Raw genomic sequence first — 16,886 nt, 5'->3', positions numbered from 1 at the left:
GATCCTCGGTGTTTCAGGGCAAATGAATTACAAAACACTATATCCTCTTTAGTGATGTAGTGAGTGTAGATATCTGGTAATTTTGGTAATTTCAGCAATTCCAGGCATATTTCTTGCTTGTATCTATGCTGTCAGTCATTCTGACTAGTACAGGATATCAAGATTGTCTTGCGTGGTTTTTTATTGCCAAAGTTTTTTCCAAGTTTTTTCTTTTTTCCTTTTTATTTTCTCTTCTAGTTTTCCCTCTTCTCCTGTTTTAAGGAAAAAACAAAGTCTGTCTTCCACCAGTGATGAGCAAGTCTCATGAAAGGGGCACAGGACTGGGCTGCAATTGGAGCGTTCTGGTTCTTTTCACTGGACACTTATTCTGCCGTACTTGCTGGCACTGATTACTACCCTATCCCACAGAGCACACCTTTGAAATCAGTAGGTCTGTTAGTACACTATACCATTGACATAACTGGTAGAAGTAAAATAAAGTCAAGAATGACTTAACCAGCTACTTTTAATTCACGGAGTTTCATTATCTGCAAGTTACAGGTAATACTACACACCTTTCTGAAGTACTTTGGTGTCTTTAGAAGAGCATGCTAAGCATTGTTATTTGTTAGGATGAATATTCTTTCAAATATTGACAAGTATTTGTTTCCCTTGAGAAGGACTGTGCTAGATGAGACTGGATCAGGAAAAATATTATCCGGTCTCTCTTCTAATGAAGAAACAATATGATGGCCGACTTACTGTGGGGACATTTTTTTAAAGCCCAAAATGGTGCAGAATTCCTTAGACTTGGTTTTAAATATATTTATTTTGTATATATCTAAAACTGTTCATTCAAATGCTCATCTCAGTCTGTGCAAAGAACGCTTCCTGAGGAGATGCATGAAAGACATTTGCTGAAGCTAGCGATGGGCACAGTTTGACCTTCCTCAACCTATTCTTCTCATGTGCTGAAGATTCAGGATTAAGAAAAATATACCCCCCTGCATTCTTGCATTTTGGGGATGGTCTTTCTGTGACCCTGTGGACCCACAGAACTGGATGCTCTGCTGGCCACCCTTCCCTCTGCTCTCTGTATGTGTCTCTGATAACAGATTTCCTGTGCATTATAAGACAGAAGAAACTTTCCAGTGTAAACCTTCGTGATCTGTTTTAACTTCCCTTCTTCTTTCCATACATAGTCTCTCTCTGCTTTCTTCTGCAGTGCTGTCCTGGCTTTGCAGTGCTACCGTGGCTCTGCTGTATCTAGACCATTCTCTTATCCCCAAAGGTGAAGTTGCAAGGTGTGACCATTAGATCAGGATCTGAGAAAAGCATTTTCAAGTGTGCAGTATCACAGCCAGAATACTCTTAACTGTCTGTAATGTCTGGAAGTAGAAAGTTCATACTAATACTTGCTTTGGGAAAATCCAGGTTTCCTTCTTTCATTCTGGTTTAGGGAAAGAGGCATTCAGCTGGGACACTACCAGCTTTATGCTGGGCTGCTTCACTGCCACAGGGATTTCTGACCTTTTGTATCCAGTGTTGTATCATCCACACAGGGCGCAGTTTGGGGACTGGGTCACCCGTGAGGTAAGCACTAAATGGTTAGGATGCAAAGGTAGTCCTTCTTCTGTACAGTTCCTCCTATGTATGCAGACAGTTCTGAGGTTGAGGCTTCACGAGCTAGAAGTAACTGTCAGTATAAAATCTACTTTCCTCTCTATGAACCATTGAGACAGCTCAGATCGGCTCTTACACCATTACTGTTTCCTAGATCTGACCAGGTAACCCAGACTTTGGGCATTTTTAGAGGAAGTATCTGTCACACTGGACCTACTCACTTTTGCCTCCCTCTGGAGCTCAACGAGCCTTTGATTTGAGCTTTGCATACAGTATGCAAGTTTACTAGCTTGCAGGCAGGGTGCAATGGAAGAATATTAATGCTGGGCTTGGGAGTAGCAATGGTTAATCTTTGCCCTTCAGTATGTTCTCAAAGGTCATTCTAACCAAGTCATTTCTGAGCGAAGAGAAGGTTAAAGTCATCTTCTTTTTCCCAGTCTTTGGAGGAGGATTCGTTTCTCACTCTGGAATCTGTCAACACGACCTCCTTCAGCGGATTTGACTAACTGCTTTCTCTGCCCCAAATAATCCTCCTCCAAGACCACCCTGTGTTAATCAGGCCAGATAAATAACCCACGTGCCCAATTATTTCTTAACGTTTTTTTTTAAGTCACTTGACATCTTGTTCCTCTTCATCTGTGAACCTTGTTAAAAACGAATGGGAGAAGACCGTCTTTAATCTATAAAAAGAATCGTTCTTTGGCAGGAAAACTGCCATATGAACCTTTAGTTTTCTGTTTAAACAAGGTTAGTTTTTAACATTATATTGCGTTGTTTTCTAAATTTCTTTCTTAATCCTCCTGTATATGCTCAAAAGGCAAAAAACATTTAGGAATAAATTATGATCTACAGTGTAAACCAGGAGTTATGATGGTTCTTTTGTGTCCTAGAACATGCTTTTCCAAAGTCTTCAACAAGTTACAAAGCAATGCAGCTAACTTTGGGCAGTTAGAAGCATACTTCATAGTGTGAAAATAAGCAGAAATTGCCATCTCTTACAGTGTATAGGGAAAGTGGTTGACAGAGACACGGGGGTTATCCTTCATCCCCGTGCTTCTGTAGTAGGTCCTGAAGTGGTGGTGCTTTGATGCTTTTCTGAGCATAACAGTTGCTCCAGGTCCTCCTGACAGAGGGGAGGACCTCTTGCCAGCCAGGGCATGCTCTGGGGGTGGTGGCTGTGCCCTCTCTGCCCTCCTGCCACCAGGCACTGTCCTTCCTTGTGCTCTGGTGAAATCCTGGGGTTCCCTGTGCTTGGGGTGGGGCTTACAGCACAACTGGACTTAGAGAAAGCAGAAGTCTCATTTTAAGTATTTTTGGGGTAGAAATAATGAGGACACCTGTGAAAGTGATCGCCTTTATTCCTGAAAAAGAGTATTGTTGTGTTTTAGAGGCCCATGGATCTATGTTGGGAAGGGCTTGATTCCTCTGAAATTCATGGAAGCTCCCATTGATTTCAGCAAGTTTTGACTCAAGCACTAAACATTTTAAACATTTTCATCAAATGTTGTTTCTCTTGTTAAGTTTTGAGCCAAAAAACTTTTGAAGTGATTTCGATATGCTGAAGACTATGAAAAGGAGATTCAAGTTAATTAGATTTTGGTTCACAAAAGCGGTATTGTGTTTCTTGTGCTAGCCAAGAGGATTGGTGAGCAATTAAAGCTTCTATATTATGTAACCTGGTACAGTTAGTAGGGAGGTAAATTACATACAACCAACATACACCTATGCGGATGTTTTGGAAACCTTTTTTTTTTTTTTTTTTTTTTTTAATTTAACTTTCATCATTAGCGGGATAAACAAACTTAAAACCCCATCAGTGGAAGTAAGCCATTTGCTCTTTCCAAAAAGCTGTGCTGAAAAAAAGTGGTGTTCAAGCTTCCTGATTTTTTTCAGAGAAAATATCAATATATGATCTTAAACATCTGTTTCCTTACTTCTTCTTCATCTGTTCCCACACAAATTCCAAACATACTCTGTTTCTTCTCCCAGTGTCCTGTGGTTTATACATAACATCAGCAGCATAGTTACTGTTTTGCTGCAAGGCTCCATAACTTGAAAAAGCCATTCCCATGTTTAACCCGTAGCCAGCAGGAGAGTGTTTCTTCAGTCGTCATCACGTAGTTGAGAAATATTTGAGTAAAATTCCCGACCACCACCTCTTTCCAGGGTTTTTATGACTAGAAAGCAATATATATATTTGGTGTCATATATGGTTTCTTTCAAGAACTTGAGTTTTTTTCCCCCCAGAAAGTTTCTAGTAAGAAATATTTTCTTAAAACTGTGCATGCGTCCGTATCTGCTTGAATTGACTGTTGAGGCATGCAGCGTTAAGTGGAAATCACAACGTGTATCATTTTACTATGGAAGGTAGATTGGGGCACAGTGAAAACAGGAGCACATCAAAATAGGCAGCTGCTATCGCAAATATAAGTTGTGCTTTAAAGGTGATGAAGGGAGAAGAGGGGACCTCTCAGGAAAGTGGTTAGCTTTCACTTCAAGACCTGCAAGCTCATCATCAGTTCAAAAGCCATGCCTGTTATTCTCTTGGACTCACTGTTTCATCCAGAAATTAATCCTTCATGGGCTGAATGTCAGCCTAATATTTTAGGATAGTGGTATAGGATTGGATTGTTCTCTTAGAATAAGAAGAGATTCCAACCATGCTAGAAATTTGGCAAGAGCTTTTAATGGGATTTTCAGAATTCTCTAGCTTTTAATGATTGAGTGTTTATTGACAAACTTATGAAGTTTCAGTGTTTGTTTTAAGGGCATTATCCTTATAAAATGCTCTTCTTTGTTAATTACATTTTTGCTTTCTTTAGTCCTTGCTATGTGCTGCTTTCTTGAAAGGTGTGGAGCACTAAGTTAATGATACTGCCTAAGGAATATTTAACTAGATAGGTTTGAGAAAAACCAGACTTATGAAAAGGAATTTAATTATTTTCAAGCTACAGTCGCGTATCTTCAAAGTGAAAACCATCTGAGGCCATGGACACATAGCAGGCTAACTCTTAGGAAGTCGTACTGTCCCAACTTTAAAGGGCTGCAGGCATATGACATTACACAGAACTGATTTATCATTTTCAGTGCCTGGCCTGCTCATTTGTAGACAGCTGCCATAGTGCAGTTTTTTTTCCCAGTTTGTCTCAGATTTCACATCCGTGTTCATGTAGCTATAGACAGAGTGGTTGGAATAGTGTGATCAAATCTAGTCGTGGGACCACAATTCACATGTCAGGGATGTAATTCAAGCACTTGGAAAAATGATTGCTTGTACTTGGACAGTGGAATTCTATCCAGAGAAGAATATTTCTCATATATACCACAGCTGGTCTTAAAAAATATGATCCTGAATGATCTCAAGCTTCTTAATAGCTCAGGACAGTGATTTGGAGTTGAACACAAATTTTGCAAAGCACCAGAAATTGCAGAGGGACACGATATGTAGGGACAAGTAATTTCTGATACAGACAGAAAAGGAGGGTGAGCTTCTCAGCATGCAAGCCCTTTTGCAGCCATTAAACTGGAGCATCAGTCCTGGCTGGGAAAGAATCCTCTTTGTCCTCCATCTGTGCCTTAGAAAATGTGCAGGTAGTTTATGGAGTTTTATGCGTTACAGTAAGGAGCAAGCAAGTTCATCTCTAGCATTCATGTTGAGAAATCACATTCTCTGCATCGCATGGGAGAGACTCTCCTGCAAGCTATTTCAGGAAGATGATTTTGTATTTAATTTTTACAATTTTTTTTTCTTTTGTGAAAAAATCAAATAGTGAATTTCAGCTAGAATTAGCTGGTCCAAAATTAACACCAAAAAGAACCCCAAACAAACCGGTTGTTAGGTGTGGCATTGGAGTGAACCTTCAGCAATGAAGCCCATTTTTGCTGAAATTTGATTTTAACAGCGTTGATTTGGCAAGTCTCACTGCAGATTTTTACAACATACTCTCTTAGCAGAGCCAAAAGGTTAGATGAGTAGAACTGATGTGCAGAGGTGCTAATATGGCTATAAAGGTGTCTTTCTTGAGGCAAGAGGAAACCATCTGCTTGGAAGAACTGTTCATATGATGTTTAGCACTTAGGTGAAAATAGAATCGATGCATGACTGTACAAAGATACATCTGCTTTGCACCTTGTCCTGAAGACCCTGAAAAAGCTGGTGCTTAAGTTGCATGTTATTTCATGGAAGCAAAAAGAGAGGAAGAATGCAAGTAAATGATCTTGCTGCTCTTTGCTAGACTGCTATGGTTGTTTTTTTTCCTATGATTTTTTTTTTTCTGGAAGGACATTATTGCAGCATCACACTGTGGTTTTTACTTTCTATAGGAAGGGAAGTATCATCCAACAAAAGACTATAGACATCTTAGAGTTCTCCCTTCTAGAACTGCAGTAACAAGGTGTGGATTGAGGTATTTTTGCTATGAAGTTTTAAACTTGCAAATTTGCAGGGCCAGGTACCAAGATAAACCAAAGTTAAACAAAAAGGAAGTTAGAAGTTTCCATTTTCACTTACCAGTTTGGGGAAGAATTGGGTCCTCCTAACCCCCCAGGAAGTGGGTAAATAAGGACTAATGGTTCCCAACCATACACAAAAGGAACTCCTACCCTTGATTTGAGCATGGAGGCCCGCTTTGTGAAATGGACTAACAAATAAAGCTGTTTCCAATAAAAATTTCCTGTTTCCTCTTTAACACATTTGCCTGCTGTTTGCTTACACGACACCAAGAATAAAGGCTTCATTGTACTCCTTTTTGGCTTTTTTTGTTTTGTTGGGTTTTTTTTTGTTTTGTTTTACTTTCTAAGAGATTTTCTTGTGTATCAAGACATTTAGAAATAATAGCACCATTTCTTTCTTGCCAGCAGTTCTTTCGTACGAGAACCTCCTGCTGCTGGGGGAGGGCACAGGATGCACATCTGAAAAGCCGCACATACATTTCTTGCCTGGAATGTATACTGAATTGTAGTTTATTGTAAAGGTTTTAACTAGCAAGGATGTTTGATGCAGAAAGGAAGTGACACCACAGGGATGGAGCGGGGAGGAGGGAGTGGGACCAGTCCCTTGCCCACAGCAACTTGTATCAGCTCAGCTGCCAGGTCTTTGTCGGAAAGATGCTCACAGTGGGAAATGGCTTTGCATATCACAGCAGATTCATTGGGGCTGAAGTAGGACTTCCCTAAAATGGGTTGGAAAGCAGTGTAGAGTTCCTCTGCAAGCTCCCTCTCCTCCCTGTGGCTCTCAGCTGGCCCCAAGCAAGCAGATGGTGTGCTCTGCAGTGAGTTCGTAGCTCAGGTAATGATCTGTAACTTAGGTCCCCTGGGAGACTGAACAAAGGCTTCTGGCTGCCCTGTCCCTTCTAAAACTTTTTAGAAATAGTGCAAAAATCTGTTTTTGGAAGCTCTGTTCTTCTCTCTTTTGCCCCTCATTATCCCGGTTGCCATTGATCCAGATGACAAGGACTTGCACATATTCCGATGTCCATCTGGATATGAAACCGTGGCAGCTGGCAAACCAAGAGTCCCAGGGCTGATGTTGCTGAGCTGGAAGAAAAGCTGGTATTTGGAAAGTGTGGGAATAAGCTTTCTCCTCTAGCATAGTTTAAATGATTTGGCCAGAACCTCAGGTTACTAATGTATTTTATTCTCACAGGCAGATTCCAGTTAAGTTGTGGTAATGAACTTTTTACCTGTACAAGCTTTCAGCTGTTTAAGTTTGTACCTCTTATGTGAAGAAGCTTGTTCTGTGTACTCAGCTTTCTGTGCAGCCTATTCAGCGCACCCTGGGCTGGATTCTCCCTCCGGCTGTATTTTGATCTGCCTGAATTTCACATACATACACAGTTTTGTTCATGCTCTGGCTCCTTCAGTAACCAGCAGGGTTGAGATGGGGAAGCTGGGTTGGAAACGACCTTACCGTTCATCTGGTCACAGCGCATCGGCACATTCTAGGAGCAATCCTGGGTTTAGCCAACTGGAGTTGAACAAAAGGAACTGCTTTTTTAGGTCCTGCCTCCGCTCTGTCACCCATACCTCTGCCATGTCCCTCTCTGAGACACGCTTCGTGTGGATGGAGGTGACATGGAGAGAGCCCTGGCTGCAGGGGACTCCCTGGCCGCTTCTTCAAAGACAGCTCTCCAAACCCCTGGCTTTCCCAAAATGTTTGAGATGGAAATGGGGCAAGTATTGCTTTTAAAGCCTTGGCGCTGTCCTGTACCCAGCCCTAAGCATTTGCCTAGCCTAATCAATGAACAGGTGCACTGGTGTTTTATTATTCTCTGCAATTCTTGTGGCCAAGCAGGAATAACTCAGGTGTTTCATCGCCTAGGTATACTTCTTAGGGGATTCTCAAAGGTATTTTGAAAGCAAATATGCTCTGAAAATCCCAAAGGTATGTGACACCTGGGTGCCCATAAAATATGACTTCCACACAACTTGCATATATATTTGCAGAAAAGATACACAAAGCTTCTATAGAGAACCTTAAAAAAATCTGATAAATGCATATTCATAATTTTCTAGCTCTAGAAATATTTTACAGGCCATACACCTGGGGTGCTCAGTAAAGGACCTGTGAACAAATATTTAAACACATTTAAGAGCCACCACAGTAGTAAGGAATCTGACACTTTTTTTTCAATTGCACTACAAGCATCTACCTGCATTTTTAGGTAAATACTGGTTATCGGGGCTCTTTTTTTTTTTTTTTTTCAGTTTCAAATCAGGTGAAATCCTCATTCAGTCCAGACACTTCTGCAGGATGTGACCTATAAGACAGTGCATTTTATTTTAAGTACTCTTAAAAATTAAATGCAGATTTTTTTACTTTAGTATTTTCATTGCTTCTGAGATAGTGATAGCCTGTTGTTTGTTCCTGCTTTAGCAGTACAAGTTTTAAATATATTTTTTTGATTCGTTTTTTTTTCCTTCTTTATTAACTTTCCTATGTATTTCCTTAGGATACTGAAATTAAAATACTACTTTAAGCAAAACTTTACAATTCTTGCAATTGGAATTGAAGAATGCTTTTTCTTAATGAGTAGCTAAGTCAATATGTCTGTACGTGCTTGTTCTCATGTGGTCCCATAACCCAAAGGTGAAGCAAACACAAGTTACACAAATGCCTGCTTGTCCTGACTTCAGAGAGAGTGGATTTTTGGCTGTTTATTTATCCGGAATGTTGTGCTTTGGCTCACCTTAACCCCTTGGTTTGGGTATGTATCTTAGCAAAGTAGTCTGGCAAAGCACGAATATTTTAACCCTGTTGTAGCAATTTGGAAAATTAGAGGGGGATTGCTGTTATTTTGGAGACGCTAAAAGGTGCCTGCCGTTTCATCTGATTTTAATTTTGTACTTTTACCTCACTGGGAATATTTCATAACATGCCAAAATCTTGGGATATTTTACTTATGTTATGTTTGACTCTTCACTGCCCTATATGCAGTAACTTGGATTCTGAGCAATTCTGAGCAAACCCCTTTGCACATGGTTTCTGCAGCAGGTAGCTATAGTATCCTCTCCAAGTAGGTGGCAAAATTGTCTACTGAGTTGTACATAATGAAGCTTTTATTTTCTGGTCCATCAAGAACAGTGAATATAATCAAAGCCAGATGAACTTCAAGAGTTTCTGATTGCTCAGTGTCTGTTTGATCAGTTCTAAGCAGGGAGCTAAATTCCCAGTAGCACTTTCTTGAATTTTTAGTACAAAATTAACCCAATCTGTTACCTGAACACTTGGAGAATACCCTAAATACCTTTTATATTTTCCTAGTTTGAGCTAGTAAGATAACAGATTCTTTATTTCTGCTTGTATTAGGTAACAAATGAATTTATGTATAATTTATGCACAGACTAATATAACCCATGTTCAAAATGTTTCCTTTCTTTTGGTGTCATGTATATGTATGTGAATAATTTCATTTTGCGGCGTGCTGTTTTGGGCAGTGTGAGGGAAAGTTAGGTGAATTTCCTGTAATATACCACGTAACTCATAAATGCCTTGAAGACCTCCAGTGAAACTAGTTTCTTGTTGGGCAGTAAATACGTGCTTGAGTGAGTTGCAGTACAGTGTGTCGGTTGTTCTTGGGCTTGGGTCTGTCAGTACTATCTACAAGATGTTAAAAGTGCACAGTATTACAAGCTCTACTAGGAATTTCTGTCAAGACAAAATGGTTGTGCCAAGAGGATCGTGAGATTTGTTGAACAAATGCTGCTCATGTTGATTGCGGTGCTGGTTTCTTTTGTGTTAACAAAACCTGTACGGAATAATCCATAACTCCTGCAGTTTTCATCTGTGCCTGTTTCTCTAACTATTAAAATGATGAGCTGGATAAATCACAGGTGGATGCTAGTGACTTCCCAGAATCTAAGATATGTTCGATCATGAGAAGAAAAGCAAACTGGAATAAGCAAACCTGTGTCTCAGTTCAAAGTTGCTGAATACCTTCGGACTTATTTTGTAACGGGACTAGTAGAAGTGGTGGAGAGGAGGTTTTTACTTTGCAGATCACTAATCAGAGGGTGTCTTCTTTCTGTCCTCTTCCAGAAATCGAGGCCAAGGAAGCTTGTGACTGGCTGCGGGCTGCCGGGTTCCCGCAGTACGCGCAGCTTTATGAAGGTAAGCACCTGAGCTTGCGAGTCAATCACCCCCTGGCAATTTTTGGGCAATAAGATGTAATATTCACCAATAAATGAGGTTCAGGGGCACAACTGAAGTGCCAGTACTTCAGTACTACTTGCATTTCACAGATGTGAAAGTAAGATGACTTTTAGGGACTGGGCTGATCTCTGCTACCCACCACACACGTAGATGTACCAAAGCCAGTGAGACTCTGAAACACTCCTGGAGTTTTAAATTTGTTCCAGGTTTTTGTTTTAGTCTGAATCTTCCAAATGTCCTGATAGCACAAATGTTATGTTAGCACCATGGTACATTCCCTGTAGTTAAAACACAAATGAACTATATTTTCATGGATGTAGTCATCCACTGCTATGAGCCCACAGTCTTGGAGAAACCAAGAAGCTGTGTCCAGCTCCACTGGCCAGCTCTCCTAATGGAGCAGAGGTAGGAAATTCTGCATATGTGTGGATTCATCTGTACGCCTCATGATTCCCAAGTCCTGTGTGTTTTTTCAGAATAGTTTGGGTTGGTGTTAGACACAGGCTCACTATGAAGGGAAAAAGGAACATACAAGCCGTTGTTGCGCAGATGTGCAGCAGCTCCTTGAAGAGACTGCAGCCTCCTACACTCACTTGTGCTTCTGTGGAATGGATTCACTTTGCATGTCCGCTTTTACAAAGGTTTTGCTCAGTTAAAACTGTTGTATTCCTTGCCTCTCTAACCTACTAGGAACTTGCAGTTTTGGCATACAGTTCTTACACTCTGATGCAGAGTAACGTACAAAATTCTGTTTTCAAGTGTGACATCCTTTTTATATATGTGTATTATTGTTCAGAATTTCCCCACCACCACCACTTAAAATTACTTGCATTGTAGAGAAATTATTATGCGCTCTTATCTGCCTCTTCTTTTTTATAAAACAAACTCCAGCTGCTGCTTGTAAGAATGAGCATAGAAAGTCCATTATTTACAGTGAATAACTGTTGGAAATTACAGCAAATGCTGAGCTAACCTTCTTGAAAAATGATCTTGTTGAGCTTTGATTTGCAGCTGCATTGGCAATATGAGATGATAATAGCACTTTCCAAAGCAGCACTTGGCAAAACTGTTCTTTGCCTGTTCAGAAATTAGATTTCCTTTTATTATTTCTCTTTCTCTTTTTTTCTTCTTTTTTTTTGTGCTAATGGAGATGCCAAGATTTTTCTTGGGATGCAGAGCTGGGACTGTACTTCCAGTCTTTGTTAAAACTGGGGACAAGACTCTCAGCTGAATATGTGAGCTTGTGGGTTTCATGTCATGCTGAGGTGTAAATCCTCTAACAAATTATTTGCATTCAAAAAACATATCCTATCTGTGGTTATCATTGCCCTACCTAGAGACTCTAAACTTATATGAAGTTTCTAAGGTAGGACCATGTCCTGCCTAATATCAAAAGAACTGCAGAGGTGAGAGCAAGGCCAGCCCTACCCATTGAAAAGACAGCTGTCCTTATATGAAAACAATATACCATTGTCCCTTGCAAGCTTCCCTGGCAGCAGCAGTGGCAACAAAACCAGCAGCAGCATAAATTAAGCATTAAAAAAATGGACTTACAGCGACTATCAGCTTCTTCCAAGTCACCTCTCACTTAAGTTCTCCCATATCTTTTCTTGTGGGCACTCTAAGGTGCTAACTTTCTCAGAGGAAAAACTTATATCAGCACTGGTGAAAAATACCAGTCGACTGTGCTCACCTCCTTTACTTGCACCTTGGACTTAAAATAGTGAAGGGGAGACCTATGGAACAATGGGGTATAGTACGAGAGTTCTGAGGAGTCACCTATGGAGCGGTCTCACGCAGTACACATTTAAAATGGGGATTAATCAATGAGCCTTTGCCACTTGCTTTGCTAAAACCACAGTTTTCCATAGAAGAGCTAGAATTTCTTGCATTTCACAGAATATGTCATAATTTGTTTATTCCTAATGCAAAATCAGGACAAACAGGTCATTTGAGAGATTATCTATTGGTATAAAAAAAGCCAGAATTTTAATTACCTTTCCACAAATTAACACCAATCCTATTCTTTTCATCATTTCAGCTCACTCTTTCCTAGTCTTTGGAGATTAAAATATTTTATAGACAATCACTTGGACCAGGAAAGTTGTATGCAAGTGCAACAGTATATTCAGAGTGTGTTCTTGTATTGCTCTGTGCCCTGAACACCCAGTGGCTTTGGTGGGAGTTTTGGCTGTGCAAGGAATGCCGGATCAGGACCTGTATGACAGTCAGGAATCTGTGGAGGACAGTAAATAATACATATGTGGTTGCTGCTTCAGAGCTGTAGTAAATTTTCAGCTCTCTGCCAACATTGTTTCCTCCCCCTCACTCTCCCAGTTGTTTACCTAAATAATCTCTTAAGGAAAGGAGGCGGTATGGGCTCCACGCAGCTTGGCTTGCTTTCATTTCAGTCCATATCTCATTAATGTTGTAACAGTGTCAAACTTTCAAATAGCTTGATTAACAGCCAAGGAGATTCTGTTTTTCATTCTTTTCCAGAGATTTGGGGTTTACTGACCTTTTTTCTTTAATGTGAGATATTAGTACTTTGATGGAGATTGTATATTTATTTTAAATAAAGCTAGCCTGAATCAGTTTACACTTCTGATGTCGGATAGGGAGCTCGTGTTTGCCTCTTTCCCTCTTCCGTTGTTTCATCTCTGCTTTGCTCATTTTTTCCCCCATTATGCATATGAACTTTCACTTACCAAAGCTGCATGTCACAAGCTTGTACATGAAAAGGAAGCATTTGAGATGGTAACATGTGTTTACCTGAGAAGTGCCAATCACTGGCATCTTGGTGAGCTCAGCTGGAGCCTGTTCTGAAATAATTCACCACTGGGAATAAAATTCATTTTGATTCCATCTGTCTCTGTCCCTACAGATCTCCTTTTTCCAATTGACATCGCTCTAGTCAAGCGAGAGCATGACTTTCTGGACAGAGATGCTATTGAGGCCTTATGCAGGTAGGTGAAAAAAGAATCACACTGCATTTTGAAACAAAACTCTTCCTGTGTAATAGAAAGTATAGCCTGGGAAAAGCATAACCTCAACTGAATTCTGTACTATTAAATAACCATTTGCCTGAGACCTTTTTATTATCCACTATCAGTATGCAGGTTTCAGTAGAATTATCTGTTGGGCTAAGTAATGTTTGGGGATCTTATTTAAAACAAATTTGGGAGGAAAATGGCAGGAGTCTTTGTGACAGGCACATTCTTAATTGTTATTCCTAATTTGCTTTCATTACTAATCCCCAAATTAGGAAGGCACGTGGAAGCAGAGCTGTGCTGGCTACAGCCATCTGCACATACAACTGTAGCATTGGTTCCCACATGGGAATTATTTTTTGGGAGCAGTATTAGCAAAGCCATGCTGCTGCACTCTATTACTCTCCTTTCTTACGTTGGTGAGCAGCTATGTATACAAACAAAACAAAAAGCTATGTCTACAAACGCTCATGCTGACCTCAGCACATCGCCCTGTGTGTGCCATGATCACGAAAGTGAATGTGGGTATGGCTGTAAGGGGTAATGTGAGCGAATCTAAGAGTTTACCACCACTGCAAAGGCTGGCCTGCAGTCAGCCATGTGCTCCCATTACGTATCTTTGTTGTTTATGGGCTCTTTCACTCTGCAAAAAGAATCTGAATGGTTCTTTACTGGGTTAGTAAATTAAATCAGCCCGTGGAAAGGCATAATGAACTTCAGAATAGGTGCAAAGGATGGGGCAGAACCCCACAGCCAGCTGCAGGGGCAGGAGAAGGGATGGGTGGAGAAAAAGAGGGAGCAAGACTTGCCTGTCTGTGGCAGCATGTTTTTACAGAACTACAGCCTCAGAATTACCAATTTTATCATAAGAGCAATTACAATGGTCCCATCTGACACTTCACCCATCCATCAGTTACCTCCTCTACTGTGAGTCCACAATCTTAAATGGCAAAAAAATGCCTTAACTTGTCATATCTCCTGTTACCTAGAAATGAGTGCAGTTTTCTGCCTCTGTCCTCCATTGTGGCAGCTTTCCAAATTGTCTGCAAAATGAATGCTTTTGGATACTACATGCATGATGTCTGCAACTCTAAATGTCAGTAATTCTAATGAATTACAAAACCCTTTTAAGAAAGGCTTTAAGTTTATAGTGTTCTCATGCCATCACTGCCATACTTGGAAGGGAAAGAGAGGGACTGGAATTTAAAGTTCTTCAGAAATATTTACAAGATTTTCAAACTCAGAAAACATTTGTTTTTCAGTCATTGGGAGGGGAAGGATCTCATTAATGTTAAATTCACACTCCAGATGTGCCCTACTCACGTCTAGGGCACCTATTGCATCCATATTAAAGTGTGATGCATTGGTGGGCTTATTTGTGTGCTCTGGAACTTGTGAAGTCGTTGAACAGAAAATACAGAAATGTGAATAAATGCTGGTTCCCAGAAGCATAGTCTTCCCTTGCCAGGAAAACAAAATACAGTGAAGCCAGCATATTTTGGACCTAGTGCATGCCTGCGAGAATGCTTTTTAACCTGGGATTATTTATTTATATGGGAAAAAAAGGTAGCAGATTGTTTCTCGCTGGTGCGAGTAAGAATATGCCTTCCACATCTCTGTGAGATTTGCTGCTAGTGCGATCGATAAAAGCTGTTAGCACTTTTTCTGAACATAGAGGACAGTAAAAAGATCTGTATCCTAAGAATGGAACCTTATATTGTAAGCCTTCTAATAAAGGTAAGCAAACCAAAATGATGTGGGTGTATAGATACTGCGTGAAACTAGAAAGTTTTTCATAAGTCTGCTAATTTTAAAATAATCTCTTCGCTTTCATCTTCAAATTATTTTCTGTGTAATATGCCTAAGAATCCACGGGTCTTACTGTAGTTTGAGACAAAGATTTTAAAGGTTCAACTATATCATTCTGAAGCCTGTGGTGTATGTATCAGAGTTATCTTTTAAGATAACGTTAAAACTTAAGCTAATGTTTCTCCAGAAGCGTTCAGATCCCACCTCAGAATAAACATGAAGTAATTCAGTTATCATCTCGGATGTCTGAATTTGGCCCATTACCATTTGTGTTAGACAAAAGCAGTACATTATCACAACATTTTCACCTTTAGATTTTTTTTTTCCCACATCTCCTTGTTTAATTTTATAAAGCTCATTAAAAAACATGGAGAAAGCACATCGTTTGGAATGTGGCATTTCTGCCTGAAGCCTGGGTTTATTTTGACTCATGCCATGGTCAGTGTGTAAACAGTAAAGGGTTTTACTCAGTAAAAGACTTAGAGCTGTTTCACAACCTTAAGTCTATCACTGTTTCTTGACTGAAAATGGGAATAGTTTTGGCATTAGTTGCATTTTCAGCACAGAGCTAAATGAACACTGTATGCAGTGGATGGTAACACTGAGAATCTTCTTTTGTGTTTAACAACCAGTGTTCTGCCAGCGGTTCTAATTACCTTGTTCTAATTACTGCATGTGAAGAAATAATTTTTAAAAAGACTGTAGAAATCACAGTGACAGGGATTTTTTTTTTTTAAGTTTGAAGCATTTTAAATGATAGTTTACATCTGAACAGTTTTATAAATTATTGTTTAATAATCTTATTAATGGAAGCAGGAAAACTAATGTAACTTTTAAACCAGCTTATTAGTAAATGTTTTGCCAGATTCCTTTCTAAATGGAAAAGGTATCAATAGCCACCCCATTAAGGATTTTCTTGAAAAATGTTAAGTGAAAAGTGAGTTGAGACTTGTATTACAGAGATAGCATATGGCACTTGGTAACAGTAGACAATAGATGGTTAAGAAATGTCATTTAGTGATCTTATCATGAAATGCAGGGTTAAAAATGTAAGAGCAATGACTCTAATTTGCTAGGGTGCTTCATGTAGTGACTGCACAAAGCCCTGCTGGCCTTGGTTTCATAAGACTTTATGTAGATTAATGACCGGGAATTTATCTCCAGAGGATAACTGGCTGCATCATGCGCTGATGAAACTAAGTACTGAAACATGCATATCCTAAACGTTGTTGCTAAGTACAAAATACATAGCAAGCCATGATGGAAATCCTATTTAATCTCCTTACACATAGCTAGAAAACTGCCACACTATATACGCAAGAGGTTTCTTAAATCTTTTACCATCAGGACTTCTCATCCAAGAGGCTGATTGTAATGGATTCGTTTGAGCAGCATTCACTGCTCATATCATTTGGTTTGTAGAGAGCTGGCCTCCTTGGCAGGTTAGAACATGCAGATGAACCCCAGGAGCCAGCATAGAGGCTGTCCACTGCAGTGAGACAAGAAAGCCCTTGTATTATCAATTAGTTACAGGTACAAGGAGTTGGAATTTGCCCTGTAAGAAGAAGGAATTAATAATTTAAATCCATCAAGAAAATATTTTAAACTTTAAAGCTAGATCATACAGTTACTCAGACTGAAAATTGTCATTTAAAATGCGTAAATCTAATATTCTGCATTGCTACTACTTTTCTGGGGTGCATGCGGTGAGACCTTTCTCCTGTTAATGAGAGCAGAATGAATTACCTGGGATTATAGCCAACGCAGAACTGACTGGTATCTAGATTAACAAAGACTTCACATTCTAAGCCCATCTTTTAATTTATAAATTAGCT

At 39.8% G+C, this 16,886-nt stretch overlaps 1 protein-coding gene across 4 annotated transcripts in view; it reads left to right on the top strand.

Moving 5' to 3' along the window:
* DLC1 (DLC1 Rho GTPase activating protein) overlaps positions 1-16,886 on the top strand; it is a 234,092-nt gene that overhangs the window by 197,346 nt on the left and 19,860 nt on the right. For all 4 annotated transcript variants that reach the window (XM_009474256.2, XM_087736638.1, XM_087736639.1 and 1 more), the window contains 2 exons: positions 10,139-10,210; positions 13,137-13,218. In XM_009474256.2, coding sequence (XP_009472531.1) covers positions 10,139-10,210; positions 13,137-13,218 — 154 coding nt within the window. The remainder of the gene's footprint in view (positions 1-10,138; positions 10,211-13,136; positions 13,219-16,886) is intronic.

Source organism: Nipponia nippon, unplaced genomic scaffold, assembly GCF_047370975.1.
Source record: "Nipponia nippon isolate SJK-2023a ecotype South Korea unplaced genomic scaffold, ASM4737097v1 scaffold_6, whole genome shotgun sequence".
Lineage (NCBI taxonomy): Eukaryota > Metazoa > Chordata > Aves > Pelecaniformes > Threskiornithidae > Nipponia > Nipponia nippon.
The sequence above is the reverse complement of the archived record's forward strand: the minus strand, read 5'-3'. Positions and strand labels throughout refer to the sequence as shown.